At 40.5% G+C, this 14,566-nt stretch overlaps 1 protein-coding gene across 43 annotated transcripts in view; it reads right to left on the bottom strand.

Moving 5' to 3' along the window:
* Bbx (BBX high mobility group box domain containing) overlaps positions 1-14,566 on the bottom strand; it is a 247,667-nt gene that overhangs the window by 35,178 nt on the left and 197,923 nt on the right. For all 43 annotated transcript variants that reach the window (XM_039088363.2, XM_063270545.1, XM_063270541.1 and 40 more), the window contains one exon: positions 527-1,532. In XM_039088363.2, the coding sequence (XP_038944291.1) occupies positions 527-1,532 (1,006 nt within the window). The remainder of the gene's footprint in view (positions 1-526; positions 1,533-14,566) is intronic.

Below are 14,566 nucleotides of genomic sequence, written 5' to 3'. Positions count from 1 at the left end.
AGGGCTTATTGAGAACCATACACTTCTTATTGGAGTAGAGCCCACCGAGAAAGAGTTCCCTCACCAGATACTTCAAAATGAAATGAATTCATATAAAATACTCTACAGATGCTACCACGTTCGGAATAACACTTCAGTTGTGGTTTTGATTACCTAACAAAAGCACTAGATAGGATATTTGATTTTGGATCCTAAAGGTAACGATTCTGCCAAATTTATTTGTGTCACTCAGGAAATTCCATCAATTTAAATACTCAGGCTAAAAGCAGCATTCAATACTGACCCTTCAAAATGAAGGCAGCCCACAACAGAAAACAAAATCGCAGTTACCTGGAATTTCTCTATGATGACTACCTACAAACCCTCCCTTAAGTGCAAGGAAGTGCACTGGTAAAGTGAAATGGATATGACACGTGAAAGACTCACACAAGGCACTAGTTTGATATTCAGCTATTCGTGATGATTTCTTTCAAGGGGAGACTCTGCTAGGCCTCGGAGTACTTTCGGGTTTGTAGAAATCACTTACCTCTGTCAACATTAGCTCGCAGGGAGGTGAGCATGCCCTCGGACACCAGGGTTTTATAAAGAGCACCTTTGCAAGACCTCTCAGATTTCCTGGAGCCACAGGTCTCCGTTTTTCTGTGGCAGTCACTGTCCTCAGGCTTAGCCTGTCCTGGTAGGCTAGGTGGCAGTGCATCCTCTGTAGGCGTCAAGGGTTCTGCTTTCATGCTCTCTGGCACCTCCCCAGGAACACTCTTGCTGGCAGAAATGTTAAGGAAATCTGGAGGTCGAGACTCTTTGGTGATGTCTGAGCACTTCTCCTTGGAAACCTTCTTCTCCTTGGATTTCACTTTTTTCTTTGGTGGCTTGGCATCCAAAATGCCCCCCTTGCCACTTGAGGAGGTGCGGACTTTCTTTCTTGGGGTTTCTCCGAGTCTGTCAGCACCCCAGTCTCCCTTCGCTACCGCTTCGATGGTGTACATGACACTCTCGATGTCCGACTCTGAAGACTGCCTCTTCTTGCAGGCCTTCTTGGGGGTGGACCTGTCGTTTCCATGTCGATCCAGTTTGTTTTTCTTCTTCTTCTTTTTTATCTTTTCTGGTTTGTTTAGTGCAGTGGGGTCCTCAATAATCATGATTCCGTGAGGGTGGCACATGTGGTCCTTTCTACTGGGGACATCACTAATTATTATCTTGCTACTGGCAGAGTAAGAAAAATCAGGGAAGTGGCTGTATTTCTGATCGTCGTCTGACTCCTTTCTACTGTCTTTGGGGTCTTCCACTTTGATAGCCATTACGTTATCCGACTGTAGCTGTTCAATGTCTCTTAAGTCCTTGGGCTCTCTGATGTTGCCCTTTGCTGACTTCCCGAATTCTGCTTCCGCCTGGAACGCAGTTTCAATGGTTTTCTCCATTTTCATGTCTCGCTCTTCCTTCCCCTTTTCCATCTCCTCGATTCGTCCTCCGTCGGAGTCTTTGGACTTGGTTAGCTCTGTGCCTTCCATTTTTACGCCCTCTGACGCCAGGCACATCTAAACAGTGGGCAAAGTGAGGGGCACCAAACGGTCCATTACTTCATAATTCAAATTAGTTTTAACTTTTAAAAATTAGGAAAAATTCCAAACTTTACAATTAGCTCACTTCTGCTGAACTAACTTCACTGAGGCACAAATAAACATTTGTAAATCATTGCCTAGCACCATCAGAAACTTTTCTTATGAAAGTTAGAGTTTTATAGAGGATGGATTCTAAGGTTACAGACAAGGTTGGCTCTTAGTCTTTACTTATCTAGCACAGAATTAGACTGCTTTTTGCCCCCAGACCTTTATAAAACAGACAGATGTTGTTCTGGAGGATTTTTGTGACACTAAGTGAGATGATATACTTTTTTCAGTGTGTAACAACCTCCACCCTCTGTTCTGATGTTTGGCCCAGCACCCCAGGGGAAAAGGAAAAATAGTGGTAGCTTCCACTGATCCACTTGAAATCAGAAATGTTATAATGACTCATTAAACAAAGAAAAATTTCAATTGGTGAACACACATTATAGGTTTCCAGTTGCTAACAGATAGCTCTAAAAACACAGAAGATCTGAAAGCATTGAGTTTGAGCTCATGTGGTGAGCCTGGCTGTAGATTCTGAAAGCAATGGGAACGACTTATGTCTGACACAGTTGATCATACTTACTTGTGACTGTATTATTGCTACCAGAATATTCATGCATTTGAATACGTACTGGACACATTATATAGAATAAGATGCATCTATTACAAGTGTACATTTTTTTTTTTTGGAGCTGGGGACAAGTGTACATTTTTATAGAATTTTTAAACTTTTGAGTGTTAAAATACATCTGCTATGGATTTGGTCAACTGTAAAACTTCTTCATTCCTAAATATCACATATAGGACATTTAAAAGGAAAGCTGTTTACCTTCATCTCCAGATTTTTATTACCTTCAAACTCTTAGGCTATGTTCCAGGAAGTGAAATTACAGCTTATTGTAAACTGTTTTCTATACCTCAGTGTCCACTCATAAACACTTAACTATAAACTCTCAAATGCCAGGTCTCAAGAGGACAACTAACGATATAAAAACAACAGGGCCAGGTTTCTCCTTGCAGAGTGTACCAAGAGGACAATGCTGTTGTTTGGTCAAGGGCAGCACAGGTCAAAGTAGTGTAACATATGTAATTTACTGCACATTAGGAGCACAGATGGGAAAGGGTACTGGGGTGCGCTGAATGAGCACAACATCAGCATAGGCACAGGAAACCTCTGTTCTACAGAACCATCATCTTCTCAAATGACAAGTTGTTAGGACTGTTCACTTAATCCTGAACGCGTAATACACTGGATAAGTATCAGGTGCCCCTTGTCTCATTTTTTCCACCTTAGCACTTTTAAGAGGAAGAAGGGGAACAACAACAACAACAACAACAACAACAACAACAGCAACAGCAACAACAACAACAACAACAACAACAACGGCAATGTCATCACAAGAGTGTTCCCGGCTTCAGATATTCACAGGGATGGATATTCAACACTTGCTTTTCTCTGGAACCCATACAACTTAAGTCTTTAAAACTCATCAAGAAGACATGACACTGGGCTCTACCCTTTATTGTGCTGAACCAGAAAACACTCTTGAAAAACATGCTATGCTAATGCTACAACACTAACATTCTACAACAAATTCTTCCCTGTATGTTTACCCTGGGAGAATTTTGAAGTCATTTTCCTTTTCAACTATTCTAGCCCTAGTTATTTATAAGCTATCCCATGTGGGCTCAAATACTAGTTCTAGAGGTAGGTCAGGATGACATTCTCAAGATAAATGTTGTTTCTTAGCCATTGTCACTTTGGTGCCTTCCGTAGGTCATGTCAGGGACTTTTCTCATCGAGGCACGAGCTTTTGCCATGCTAAGCCAACATTTTGCATCTGCAGCACAGAGTCAACTTGGCAAACCTAATAGTACTTTGCAAACCCTATTCTCAGTTCAACATATTTCAGAATGATTCTCCTTATCACCCGTGATAGGCTTCTGAGCTAGGAACGAAACAGAACACATACAGATATCCACTCTGGGGACATATTGTGGGAAATGGCATAATATTTCTTGTGTAGGTAATTATACCAAGCACTATGTATGCTTTACTTCCCCGTTTCAGGCTCTCAGAAGCTGCCCCGACCCTCCGCAAAGAGAGTGTGTTATTCCCAAATTATAAGAAAATCAATTATATTGCTGGAGGTAAAATTATAAAAGTAAAACAAATTCTTCTATTAAAAACTAGAAATCACAAATCTGTTCACTAACCAAAACCCAAATCAGACCCAGAATTGGGTGTCACTGGGTTGCCGGCCAGAACTTTCTTTCCAGTATAAAGGTTTTACACAAATACAGGTGCATATGAATGTGTGAGTGGGAAAGTTTGTTTGAGAACTTCAGTATTGTCAGTATGAACAAAAAATGATTACCCTTTTTGTCATAGTTAAGTAAGAATAGACTTTGCTGAACAAAAATTTGAGTTCATAACCAAACATCAGAACTTAAGTTACACAGTGAGCAGACTTAACTCATAGGAGCTAAAACACCCTGAGAAGTAGGTAACAGTATAACCTTCATTAGGGTACTAGGATGCAAAAAAAAAAAAAATGGTACAAATAACTTAAAATTTATATGAGCTCCATAATGGCTGGGAGAGCAGATATTTCAATGAAGCAACATTCTTCTTAAATGGTCCTCTTAGTCTTTTTGGTAGTATATCACTTAAGACCCACAACTCTCATTAGGGATACTGGTAGTTTTTAATGGTACCAGAGATGAAATCTTTGTTTTCTTAAATGTATCATACTTTGTCTCCTATGGTCAATTAAAGTCCCAGATTTCTCTAGCCACATAACATGCTAGGAAGCTTGGTCTCTTCAATTCTACATTTTCATAATTTATGTCATGTACCTAGTCCCTAGATGAGTGACTTCCCCTTTCTCTTATAAACCTCACCTTATCAAAGTTTGAATTATCTTCCAGCTTTGTATAAGCCGCACATTTGATAATAGTGTTTTTCATGACTTTACCTAAACCTTTGGGACAGTGACACGTGGTCAACTTGTAGACGCTTTTTGTCTAGTTTATTTTGAGCATTAATAAACCTCAGCCATCTAAGAATGTGTTTGTTATAACTCCATCTCCTATTCTGTTTAGGATGCTGTCGAGAGTCTTGTTGAACCCTCAACACTGCAAACTGCCTATCAACAATACCAACAGCAGTCTCTCAGCCTTAAGGAGAAATGTAAACAACAATAACCACAGCGAATAGAAAGTGAAGCTGGCTTATGCACTGGTCAGTTCAACTGGCTAAGCAGAAACAATTGGCTGCATACCTAGCCGAGTGACCTCCATGCAGGGAGGTTGTTGTAACAGCTCATGGAAATTATAGCAACTGAACAGGAAATGCCAAGGACTCAGAGCTGAGCAGCAGCAGGAAGCAAACTTAGAAGCAAAAAGGGTAAAGAATGCTCCTGAGACCCAATGGCCAGTGTAAAAGACTAGTGTAAGACAGAAACATGGAGGGCCTGCAGGGGTGGGGGTGGGGAGCTGGTTCCTGGAGGAATGTCTTTGGCTTTACTGACAGCTCCTCCCTAGCTCCCTGTGCCGAGTTTTCTTCTCTCTCCTCCCCAGGCTCCCATCAGTGTCTCTCAGTCCCTCAGCACAGGTGGAAGCTGAGCTCTGCAGCTAGTGGCAGGTCATAGCACTGAGCAGAACCACTCTGGGACAGCACCCATGACCACAGGTTTTGCCAGGGAAATTATTAATTTCCGGTTTTCAGCCTCTTTTCTGCACCTTCCAGGATTAGAACACCTTTAAGTGTTCCTATGAAATAACAGTCTACATTTAGAAATAATGCTTAGTCTTTGAGAGTCAGAATGGTTTTCCCCATTTGTTATGAGCTGTTTCTCACAACTTGTCAAAGGTTACCACAACCGAGACAAATCTCATCTGCAAGGTTTCGCCATAGCCTACAGTGGGATTTTTCTGTACAGGAAAGCCAAATGAATTTCCGACCACCACATCACTCCCGTTTTCACTGAGTTACACATGCTAGCCTTTCTTCCCATGCATATTCCGGCTTGAACATAACTTTCCTTCCTCCCTCTCCACAATAGTGCAAAAACAATAATTATTTAGTTTTACATTTTCCTGGATGTTTTTGATAGCTTTGCCTCCTCTAATTTAGACTAGCCAGTTTCGTTTTTTTTTGCATTCATAGATCACACAGATTTTCATACTATATTTTAGAGTACTTTTTACTGTTGATATAATTCTTTTCTATTTCTCCTTCATTACTCGCTACACCAAGTTGATATTCTGTTACAAATATATTCAGAGGTTATTAGTCATAAAAATTGAATTTTTGTCTGCGTTTTACTTTTCTTTACTTTTCTTTTTAAAACTCAGACGTGCATGTCCTGTGTAAGCTTGTACACAGAGGGAGGAAGAGCGGGTCAGGAATGCGATGTGCAGGGCAGAAACAAACCCTAACATACAGAACGGGTGTGGAGGGAGGAGAGAGGGCCAACTGTCGTCAGTGTTTTGTATCTCACCTCATCTGAGGCTCATTTGCTGTTTTAGTTTCTGAAGGTTTTGATACAGTTTTTCTTAAGTCTAAAAGATATATACAACTCTAATATATCCTCCGTCTAGAATATTTCCCTTTTAAGTACTTAAGTTTCCCGGCCACCATATAAAACTCAACTACATTATTTGTTGTTTTTTAAATATTTATTATCTAACCATTATAGATAACCTCATTTGACATAAACAGAACCTGGGGACAGATATGGATGTAATGACTCTATTAAGATATATGTACTCTTGGGGCCAAGAAACTTCTCTACTGAGGGGTACTTTCAAGGTACTGATTCTGGGGCCAGACTGCAGGATTGCAGATGGGCTTTGCCACTGACGGGTTATGCTGATGAAAGGGGGACTCTGCTGTGCAAGACTAGTCACGGGTTTCCCTGAACTACTCTGTGCCTCATGTGCCCAATCTATAACACGTGGGTGTTAATACTTCTTGCCCACAGAGTGTCCAGAACTCAAAATGGTCCCTGGAACAGAGTGAAAACAATACATTGTGGTAACACACCTCTGGAGTCTTATATCTCATAGAACACACGCCAGAGTAAGGATGCTTCTGTCACTTGACAGTCCTATCAGTATCACAAGCAATATGCCATCGTCTTTGATCTGCTAACTGCTTTATTCTCATGTTTAAATCCAGAATTCAGTAATTCTTTAGGGGCAGGAAAAAAACAAAAAACCCTACACATAAAATTGAGTTCAGGAAGATCTCAAACTAATTTAATTTCAGAAAACTCTAAAAATATGTAACTATGATCAGTTAGTTGTGTAGCAGTTTCCTCTGGGTTTGAACCCTTCCACACTGCAAGACAGCTCCTTAAGACAGAATCACTCACAGACAAGTCAAGCTGCAAAGACACTGACACCAGCAGAGCGGCCTACGAGGGTTTAGCCCAAGCAAGGCAGTTTGCAAGAACACTCTCCACCCTGAGGAGCCACCTGCAGGCTGTGGAGTGTGCTTTGGGTTCCCACTATGTTGGGGTGAGCTTTGGTCATGTAGCTGTCTTTTGAGTTGTTTATGGTCCTGTCAGTAACCCCTCACTCATATTCCTCTAAGTAACCCCAAGGAAACTCACTGGTCCACTAAGTTGGACTGTGGTGATGTCCATACTTTGGTCTGTTGTGAGCTCGATGCCTGGGGTGAGTAAATGTGTGTGTTGTATCTCCTCAGGAAAAGTCTTGTCATATAACATTAGTTTAACTTAAAAAATCATCTTTATATGTATGCCTGTATGTATGTCTGTGTACCAAATGGGTACCTAGTACTCACGAAGACCAGAAAGTGGTGATGGATCCCCTGGAACTGGAATTACAGATGACTGTGAGTCACCAACTATATGGGTGCTGGGAACTGAACCCCGGTCCTCACAAGAGTGGCTTGGCTCTTAGCTGCCGAGCGTTCTTTCCAGTGCCCGATTTTACTTTTGCATATTAGTCTGTCTACTTACATGTACTTTGAGTGTATACATCCACAATGGATCTTAGGAATGTTCATGCAAACTACTTTATACACACATGTACACACATGCATGCAGTCAGTCACACAACAGGCATAAAAGAACATAAAGCAATGTGAGCTCAAGGGAACAGAACATGCTTTGTGGGAAATATAGAATTAATGATGATTATTAGTCAAGATGTCCTTTAATAGAGAACTGGTTATGAATCAGGTCTTGAAATAGTGCCTGACAGGGTAAATGACAATTTATCCTCCTATTATTAATTTAAATTGAACACTCTTTTTCAAAGTAAGAATAAAAAAATCACCAGGGCACCTTCCAGTGATGGAATGAATTCCCAGGGCAGCATTCAAAGAAGTTAAAATGTTAATGTTTTAAGTCGAAGATGGACATAAATATTTGATACTTATTGTCAGTTCCCTTAGGTCCTACTCTATTTTCAACAGCATAGAACACATGCTGTTCACCTTTGAATTCTCCTTCAAGAATATGTTCATATCTTTGAAAAGGTTTAAAGAAGGCTTTCAATAGATAATTGTGTTAAATTGAATGTTCATTAGTCCTTAGGTAATTTATGAGTCTACAGTGCATTTTAATTCAAACTAGGGAAACTTTATTTTATGAGTCTTTAAAAACAATGCTAATTATCACCACACTACTGCCAGGCCTTGATTGACAATCATAGCGTTCTTAGTTACATCTCCCAAGTGTATGAGTGAAAATTAATCACAAATATTTAAAAGCTCCCTCTGCCAACAGCAACCACATTTGTGGTCCCCAACTTTAATACAGAAAAACAGGCCTGAAGGAGGTATGCTGGAGACAATGGAACTCCTTCCTTAAAGGAAAGGGTGAGCTGAGATACTGGGCCTGATCCTACAGACAACATATTGGACCAATGCACAAGTTATCTTCTTTAAAATGTTAAGATAAACTATATATCAATACTCAAAGGGATAAAATATGCAGTGAAGAGACTGTATTTCATATTCCTGGGTTCAGGGAAACCACTTTTCAGGCTTGGGGGTCTGTTGCAGAGGACTAGTTTTAAGAGAATAATAAATGTATGCGACATCAAATTTTTGTCTCTGAATCAGAGATACAATAAATGCATTTCTTTTAACAACCATGAAGACAGTGATCCAGTTCTTGTCCTGCCTTAAAAGACAATGAAATGGGGAGAGAAAACTAATAAATCCTGACAAGTAACAGCACAGCAGAGTCTTGTGGCTCGTAAGCCTCAGTAAACAGCATCCAGATAGGCCACATCACTCCTAGACGTTGCCTTTTACTGTGGACTATCAAGGAAATCAGCTACAGTAAAAACAAGGTGACATGCAAACAAGCCCACTGACATTAATCAGTTTTTATTTTAAAACCTTTGCTTTTTAGTACAAAACAAATGTTTTGCGGCCAAGGTATATTTACAATAATTTTGTACTGGCTTATTATCTGCTAAATCAGTGTAGCTCTAATCCTAAGACAGCAGTTAGTAGCATTTCTAAGATATGCATTTCTTCTCTAACTAAAACCAGAATGGTTTATACCATAAAAATACACAGTCTACAGATCTTGAGAATAATGATATCACTCTTAAGAAAATCAGACTTTCCATCATGGAGGATAAACGGTCACAGAACAGTTGTCTATATATCTCTGAACACTGAGATCTGAGCATGTTGAACAATTTTATCTTTGGGCCAACTTAAACATTTTCTTCACTGAATATTTCTTTGGACATTGTGGATTCTAGATGGGCAGAGTTCTTTTGGTGCCATATGGCCATCTGATGTTGTCCCTGAAGTTGTTGATGACAGTTATTAAAAACAGTTCTGTATTTCAGCTCCCTCCAAAATACACTGGTGTGTGTAATTTGGAGTGAGAATAAAAGTTTTAGGAGGTGTTTAAATAACCAGAAACTTGAATCACAAGATAAATACACCCATGCTAAATAAAAGATTCCCTTGCAAAACTTTATGGTTTAGAATTAGAAATTGAGATGTGCAGCTATATGGTCTGGGTTTGAGGTGGCTGGGAGGGTAAGCCAGTATACACCAGAACACTTACTTACAGTCACACTTCAGTCAAGCACCTCTGATCATCAGCAGTAATGAGGAATGCTAACGTTGCAGGGAGAATAGCTACATAAGATTATCCATGGAGTTACCTATGTTTTTCAATATTGTTTATAAATATTGAAAAAATTTTAATATATAATTTTATAAATGATTTTTTACAGATGCTATAGAAAATTTATCTCTACCAACCCTTTACCTGGTTTATGCATCATTATAGCAATTAAGAATATAAGAAAAATTAAGATGCTGAAGTTTCTGAGAAAACCTATGTCCTTATTTATTTAATAAATATGGTTAATAACAACTCTTCTGATTCTCCTGAAATCTCAGACCCACAGTTTTTCTATGTTATAGCAGGTTTATGTGAAGAAACATGACATCTTGTTTTCTCAACTTCTGACAGAAATGTCAACGAGGTTGATAAACTGAGATGAGAATGTAATGGAAGTGTGCTGCTCTAAATTCCTTTCTTTTCTTTTAATATCATCTTCATGCAACTAAAGAGCACTCCCTTTCAGGGTAAGACTTATATACCAATAATTCCCAATAACCGTCACATATCTAAGAAGTATACACACACAGAGTGGTATATAACTTGCCAGCTTTCACAGGTGCAAGATTTTCTAAAAAGGAAATCTAAGCTCCAGTTTTTGACAGCATCCCTAAGCATGTTATTTCAGACACACACACACACACACACACACACACACACACACACACACACCCCTATAACAAACATCTAAGACAGCATTTTATAGTTGTCTTAAACAAGACTGAAAAGCCTATTTAAGGGAAGACACAGTATCTGGATTCCTACCTAGACCCTGATACTTACTGTCCAAATGAAGTAAGCAAGCTACCAAGTAAACTTGTACATTCTTTGGTTTCTTAATATGAAAAGTAAAAATAATAATAGTTCCTTCCTCAGACCATGGTGAGAATTAAATCAATGCATACCAAGTTCTCAAAACCATGCTCAGCACACAGTAGAGAGTAAATTGCACTCCTTATTACCTTAAGTTAAACAGACTTCACTAGAAGGAATGGTTCTACCATTTTAACAAAGATTAAACTATTTCATAAAAATTACCATAAGAACTAACAGCAGTGGTTTTAGACATAGGCTTAGCCTCTTTCACTTTCTAAGAAACCAACACTTTGTGTGAAGGTAAAGTTTTCCTTTACTTCTGATCGTAGGTGATTTATAGGTTTTAGTTCTCATTCTACTAAAGATGTGTGACAGGTCTGTAGGTAACAACAGCAGCCTCACTCTTACTGGCATGGCAGAGCCTCTCAAACCCTTGTCTGTTAGAATTAGTGACTACACTGTTCTGCTTGCTAACCAGACAGTCTTGGTACTACAGAGACCTAATTCTAGAATTTTAAGACAATGCAGATAAAGCCATCTCTTCACAGCATCTTCAGAACTGCAGCAACTCTTGTGCCCAACTGTCATCCCAGGGAGGACGCTGAGCTGTCTGTAGATGATTAGCCTAATTAATCTCAAAATGACTGGAAACAATGCATTTCAGCACTTGCCAGCATAAGGAACTGATTAACTGAACAGTATGAACTTCGTGGAGGCTTGAACAAAGAGCACTGTGTTGCTCTCAATTTTTTTATCTCAGCAGAAAGCTCCAATCCTAGCTGGATAGATCCCTTTAAAATACATGGAACAAGGCTGAGGATTTCCAGGTCACTTTCAGACATTAAAAGCTACACATTGTGAGGCTGGATAGATGGTCAAGGATGTCAGCTTGATCGCCAGCACCTATGTAAAGACCATGCAGAGTGGCAGCTGTAATCCCAGAGTGGGGAGGGTGGGAACACATGAAACCTTAAGTGGAGAGCTACTGGCCCTACCAAGAGACCCTGTCTCACTCAGAAAACAAAGTAGACTGCACTTGAAGAGGATTAGAAACTCAGGTTGTCCTCTGGCCTCCACAGGTGTGTTCAGATGTGTATGTGCACATACATAAACGTGTACCTAATCTCACATACAAAAATATCTACATACTAAAATGTCAAATCACATGTTCTAGTCAGAACATTCGCCTGGGGAGGGGGGTGCTTTGAAAACCAAAACTGACATTGTAGAACCCAAGGTTCTGCCTCCTGCTAACATCCCACCAAATTTACCTGCTGAGGTAGGTACAGACCATGGCAATAAACACAGATACAAAATATTTTTGCTCATTTTATTTTATAGTTTATATTACCTTCCTCCTCCTCATTGTCATCACCTTCATCATCATCATCGAATCTCTGTGTGTAAAACTTGTAGGAGTACTGTGTGCTTTGGGGATGGATTTCAGGTTATTAAGCTTGGTGGAAGGCACCTTGTCTTAGGGTTTGTATTGCTGTGAAGAGACACCTTGATCAAGGCAACTCTTATAAAGGACAACACTTCATTGGGGCTGCCTTACAGCCCAGAGGTTTAGTTCATGATCATTATGGAGGGAAGGGTAGCATGCAGGCACACACAGTGTAGTACTGGAGACAGAGCTGACAGCTCCTCATCGGGGTCCACAGGAAGCAAGAAAGACCTGTGAGCCACTCCGCCTGTTAGAGCTTCTGAGACTACCCACTAGTGACATACTTCCTCTGGCAAGGCCACCCCTCCTAATAGTGCCATTTCCTTTGGATGCAGCATTCAAACCACCACATGCCTCTGCCCAGGTCCCAGATTGTATTTCTTGTAAGCAATCTCCCTAGCTTTGGGAGATCCGCTCATCCATTTCTCTAACAAGGATTGCAGCTATAGAAGGGGCAGTGCTGAGCTTTGTTTCTTGTGGTAGAGAGAGAACCTGCTGTGGTTTGCACATGGAGCTGGTTCAGGAGATTTCAAGTGCTTAGGAGTGGGGTCTGACTGGAGGTGGTGGGTTGTCGGATGATCCACGAGGGTTATAACCTAGCCTTACTTCTCATTCAGTAACAAGACAGGCTGATCATCTCCTGTGCCTCACCACCATGCCTTCTCTGCTGCTTCAAGGCAAAATAAGCCCCTGCTTCCTTAGGTTGCTGATGCCGTATTCTGATGCGGTGCCAAGTTAAGTACTGATGGACTTACTCTTTCTTTATTCACTGCTTGATGATACATGCCAAGGACTTTCTTAAGAATTATTTCTTAAGAATATTTAGAATACTGAAAAGACAGCCTGTCAGGGATCAAAAGGGATATGGCCACATGTAACAGGGTCCTATAGGATCAGGAAGAGAAGGTGACTAGTTTTGGTTTCATTAAGCAACAGTAATAAATATTTTAATCAAGGGAGCTGTATAGATGCAATCCAGGTGACTGCCACTCCTGTCTTCCGCAGTACTTGAGAGCCTCTTGAGCAAAGGCAGCTCTGTCATACTTTCTCTGATGTCACTGCCCCAGGTCTGCCATCTGCCAATCCCTTCCCATTAGTGTGCAGTGGCCTCCTGTTTGATCAAACTAATCTATTTTCTACTTACTTACTTTACCTTTGGGAAATACATAGTGTTCTACTGTCGAAATTAAGAATAGAGAGAGCTATCCAAGTCTCCCTGCTGCCAGTTCCCTGGTTTTGTTTGTGCTTGGTCAGAGAAGCAAAGGATGTCACAATGCATTTACATCTAGAGCACTGCTTGTTTCTCAGCAAACCATAAGGATGTACTGCTAGCACAGGTAGGTCCTTAATCTTTAACAGTAGCACTGACTTCACTTTTCCTGACAGAGTGGGGTAAAAACTGGAGAATAGTTCTCTCTTCAGGAGGGAGAAAAGACAAGGTGCTCCACACATCACCTGCTAGGATGACTGAGAGTCCAGGTGGTGGGGAGAGGCCGGTCAAGGAATAGAAGGTAGGGAAAAAAGAGTCCAGATGAAATTGGAACTAATTTCTTGATATTTTCCCCTTCGTAATGTGTATATTTTCTTTTTAGAGTTACCAGAAATGACAATAGATTATTTAATGAAGAAAAAAAAAAACCCTGAGAATTACAAATGGGATAAAAATTAAAGAGAGCATTAGTGTACCGGCGATCACCAGCAATGTTGATTCTCCCACGGTGCATTTGATGCTTACTTAAAAACTGGAGTGCTTATGGCTTCAAGTTCACACAAATAATAATAAAGATTCTGCCAAATGATTTTTCAGCAACCCAGTTTCATCAGAAGCACATATTTTTTACTCAAATGTTGCAGAGTTGATTTTCTGTAACTGAAATAGCCTTATTTCAGTAATTTTACCCCTTAAATTATGATACCAGCATCCAAGCATCTGTTAAACCATAGCATCTGTTTCATATTTGAGATGCATCCCTACAAATTACAAGAATACTTTTTTTAATGAGCTCTGATTTAATAAGAAATCCTTTTTATGACTGAAAGAAAATGACAAAGAAGATTCCCCTCCTTTGGCACCCAGGAAAGCATCCCAAAGGTTCATGTTACTATCAAAAAAAGCATAATAGGGACAGGATCCTTCTGGTTTCCTTCTGCACCCTGGAGCTGTGCCAGAGCTCTCCGTACTCAGTCCTGCTAGAAAAGAGCTGGTGCCCTGGGAGTGCTGACACACCTGAGAGCACAGGTGAGACCACCCGTAGCCTTCAGGTCACAGGAACCAAGGAGGAGCAGCTGGGGACAGGATCCTTCCGGTTTCTATCTGTGCCCTGGATCTGACCCTGTGCCATCTCTCTCCATGCCCGAATTCTGCCCAGAGTCAGCTGATCTCCTAGGAGTGCTAACATACAGGCTTACAGTAGGGACAAGTCACAGTCACAGACAGCAAGACCAGCTAACACCAGAGATAACCAGGTGGCGAGAGGCAAGCTCAGGAACCTAAGCAACAGAAACCAGGACTACTTGGCATCATCAGAGTCCAGGACACCCACCAAACGAAATACTTTGTATAC

Source organism: Rattus norvegicus, chromosome 11, assembly GCF_036323735.1.
Source record: "Rattus norvegicus strain BN/NHsdMcwi chromosome 11, GRCr8, whole genome shotgun sequence".
Lineage (NCBI taxonomy): Eukaryota > Metazoa > Chordata > Mammalia > Rodentia > Muridae > Rattus > Rattus norvegicus.
This window is presented reverse-complemented; position numbering and strand designations above follow the sequence as displayed.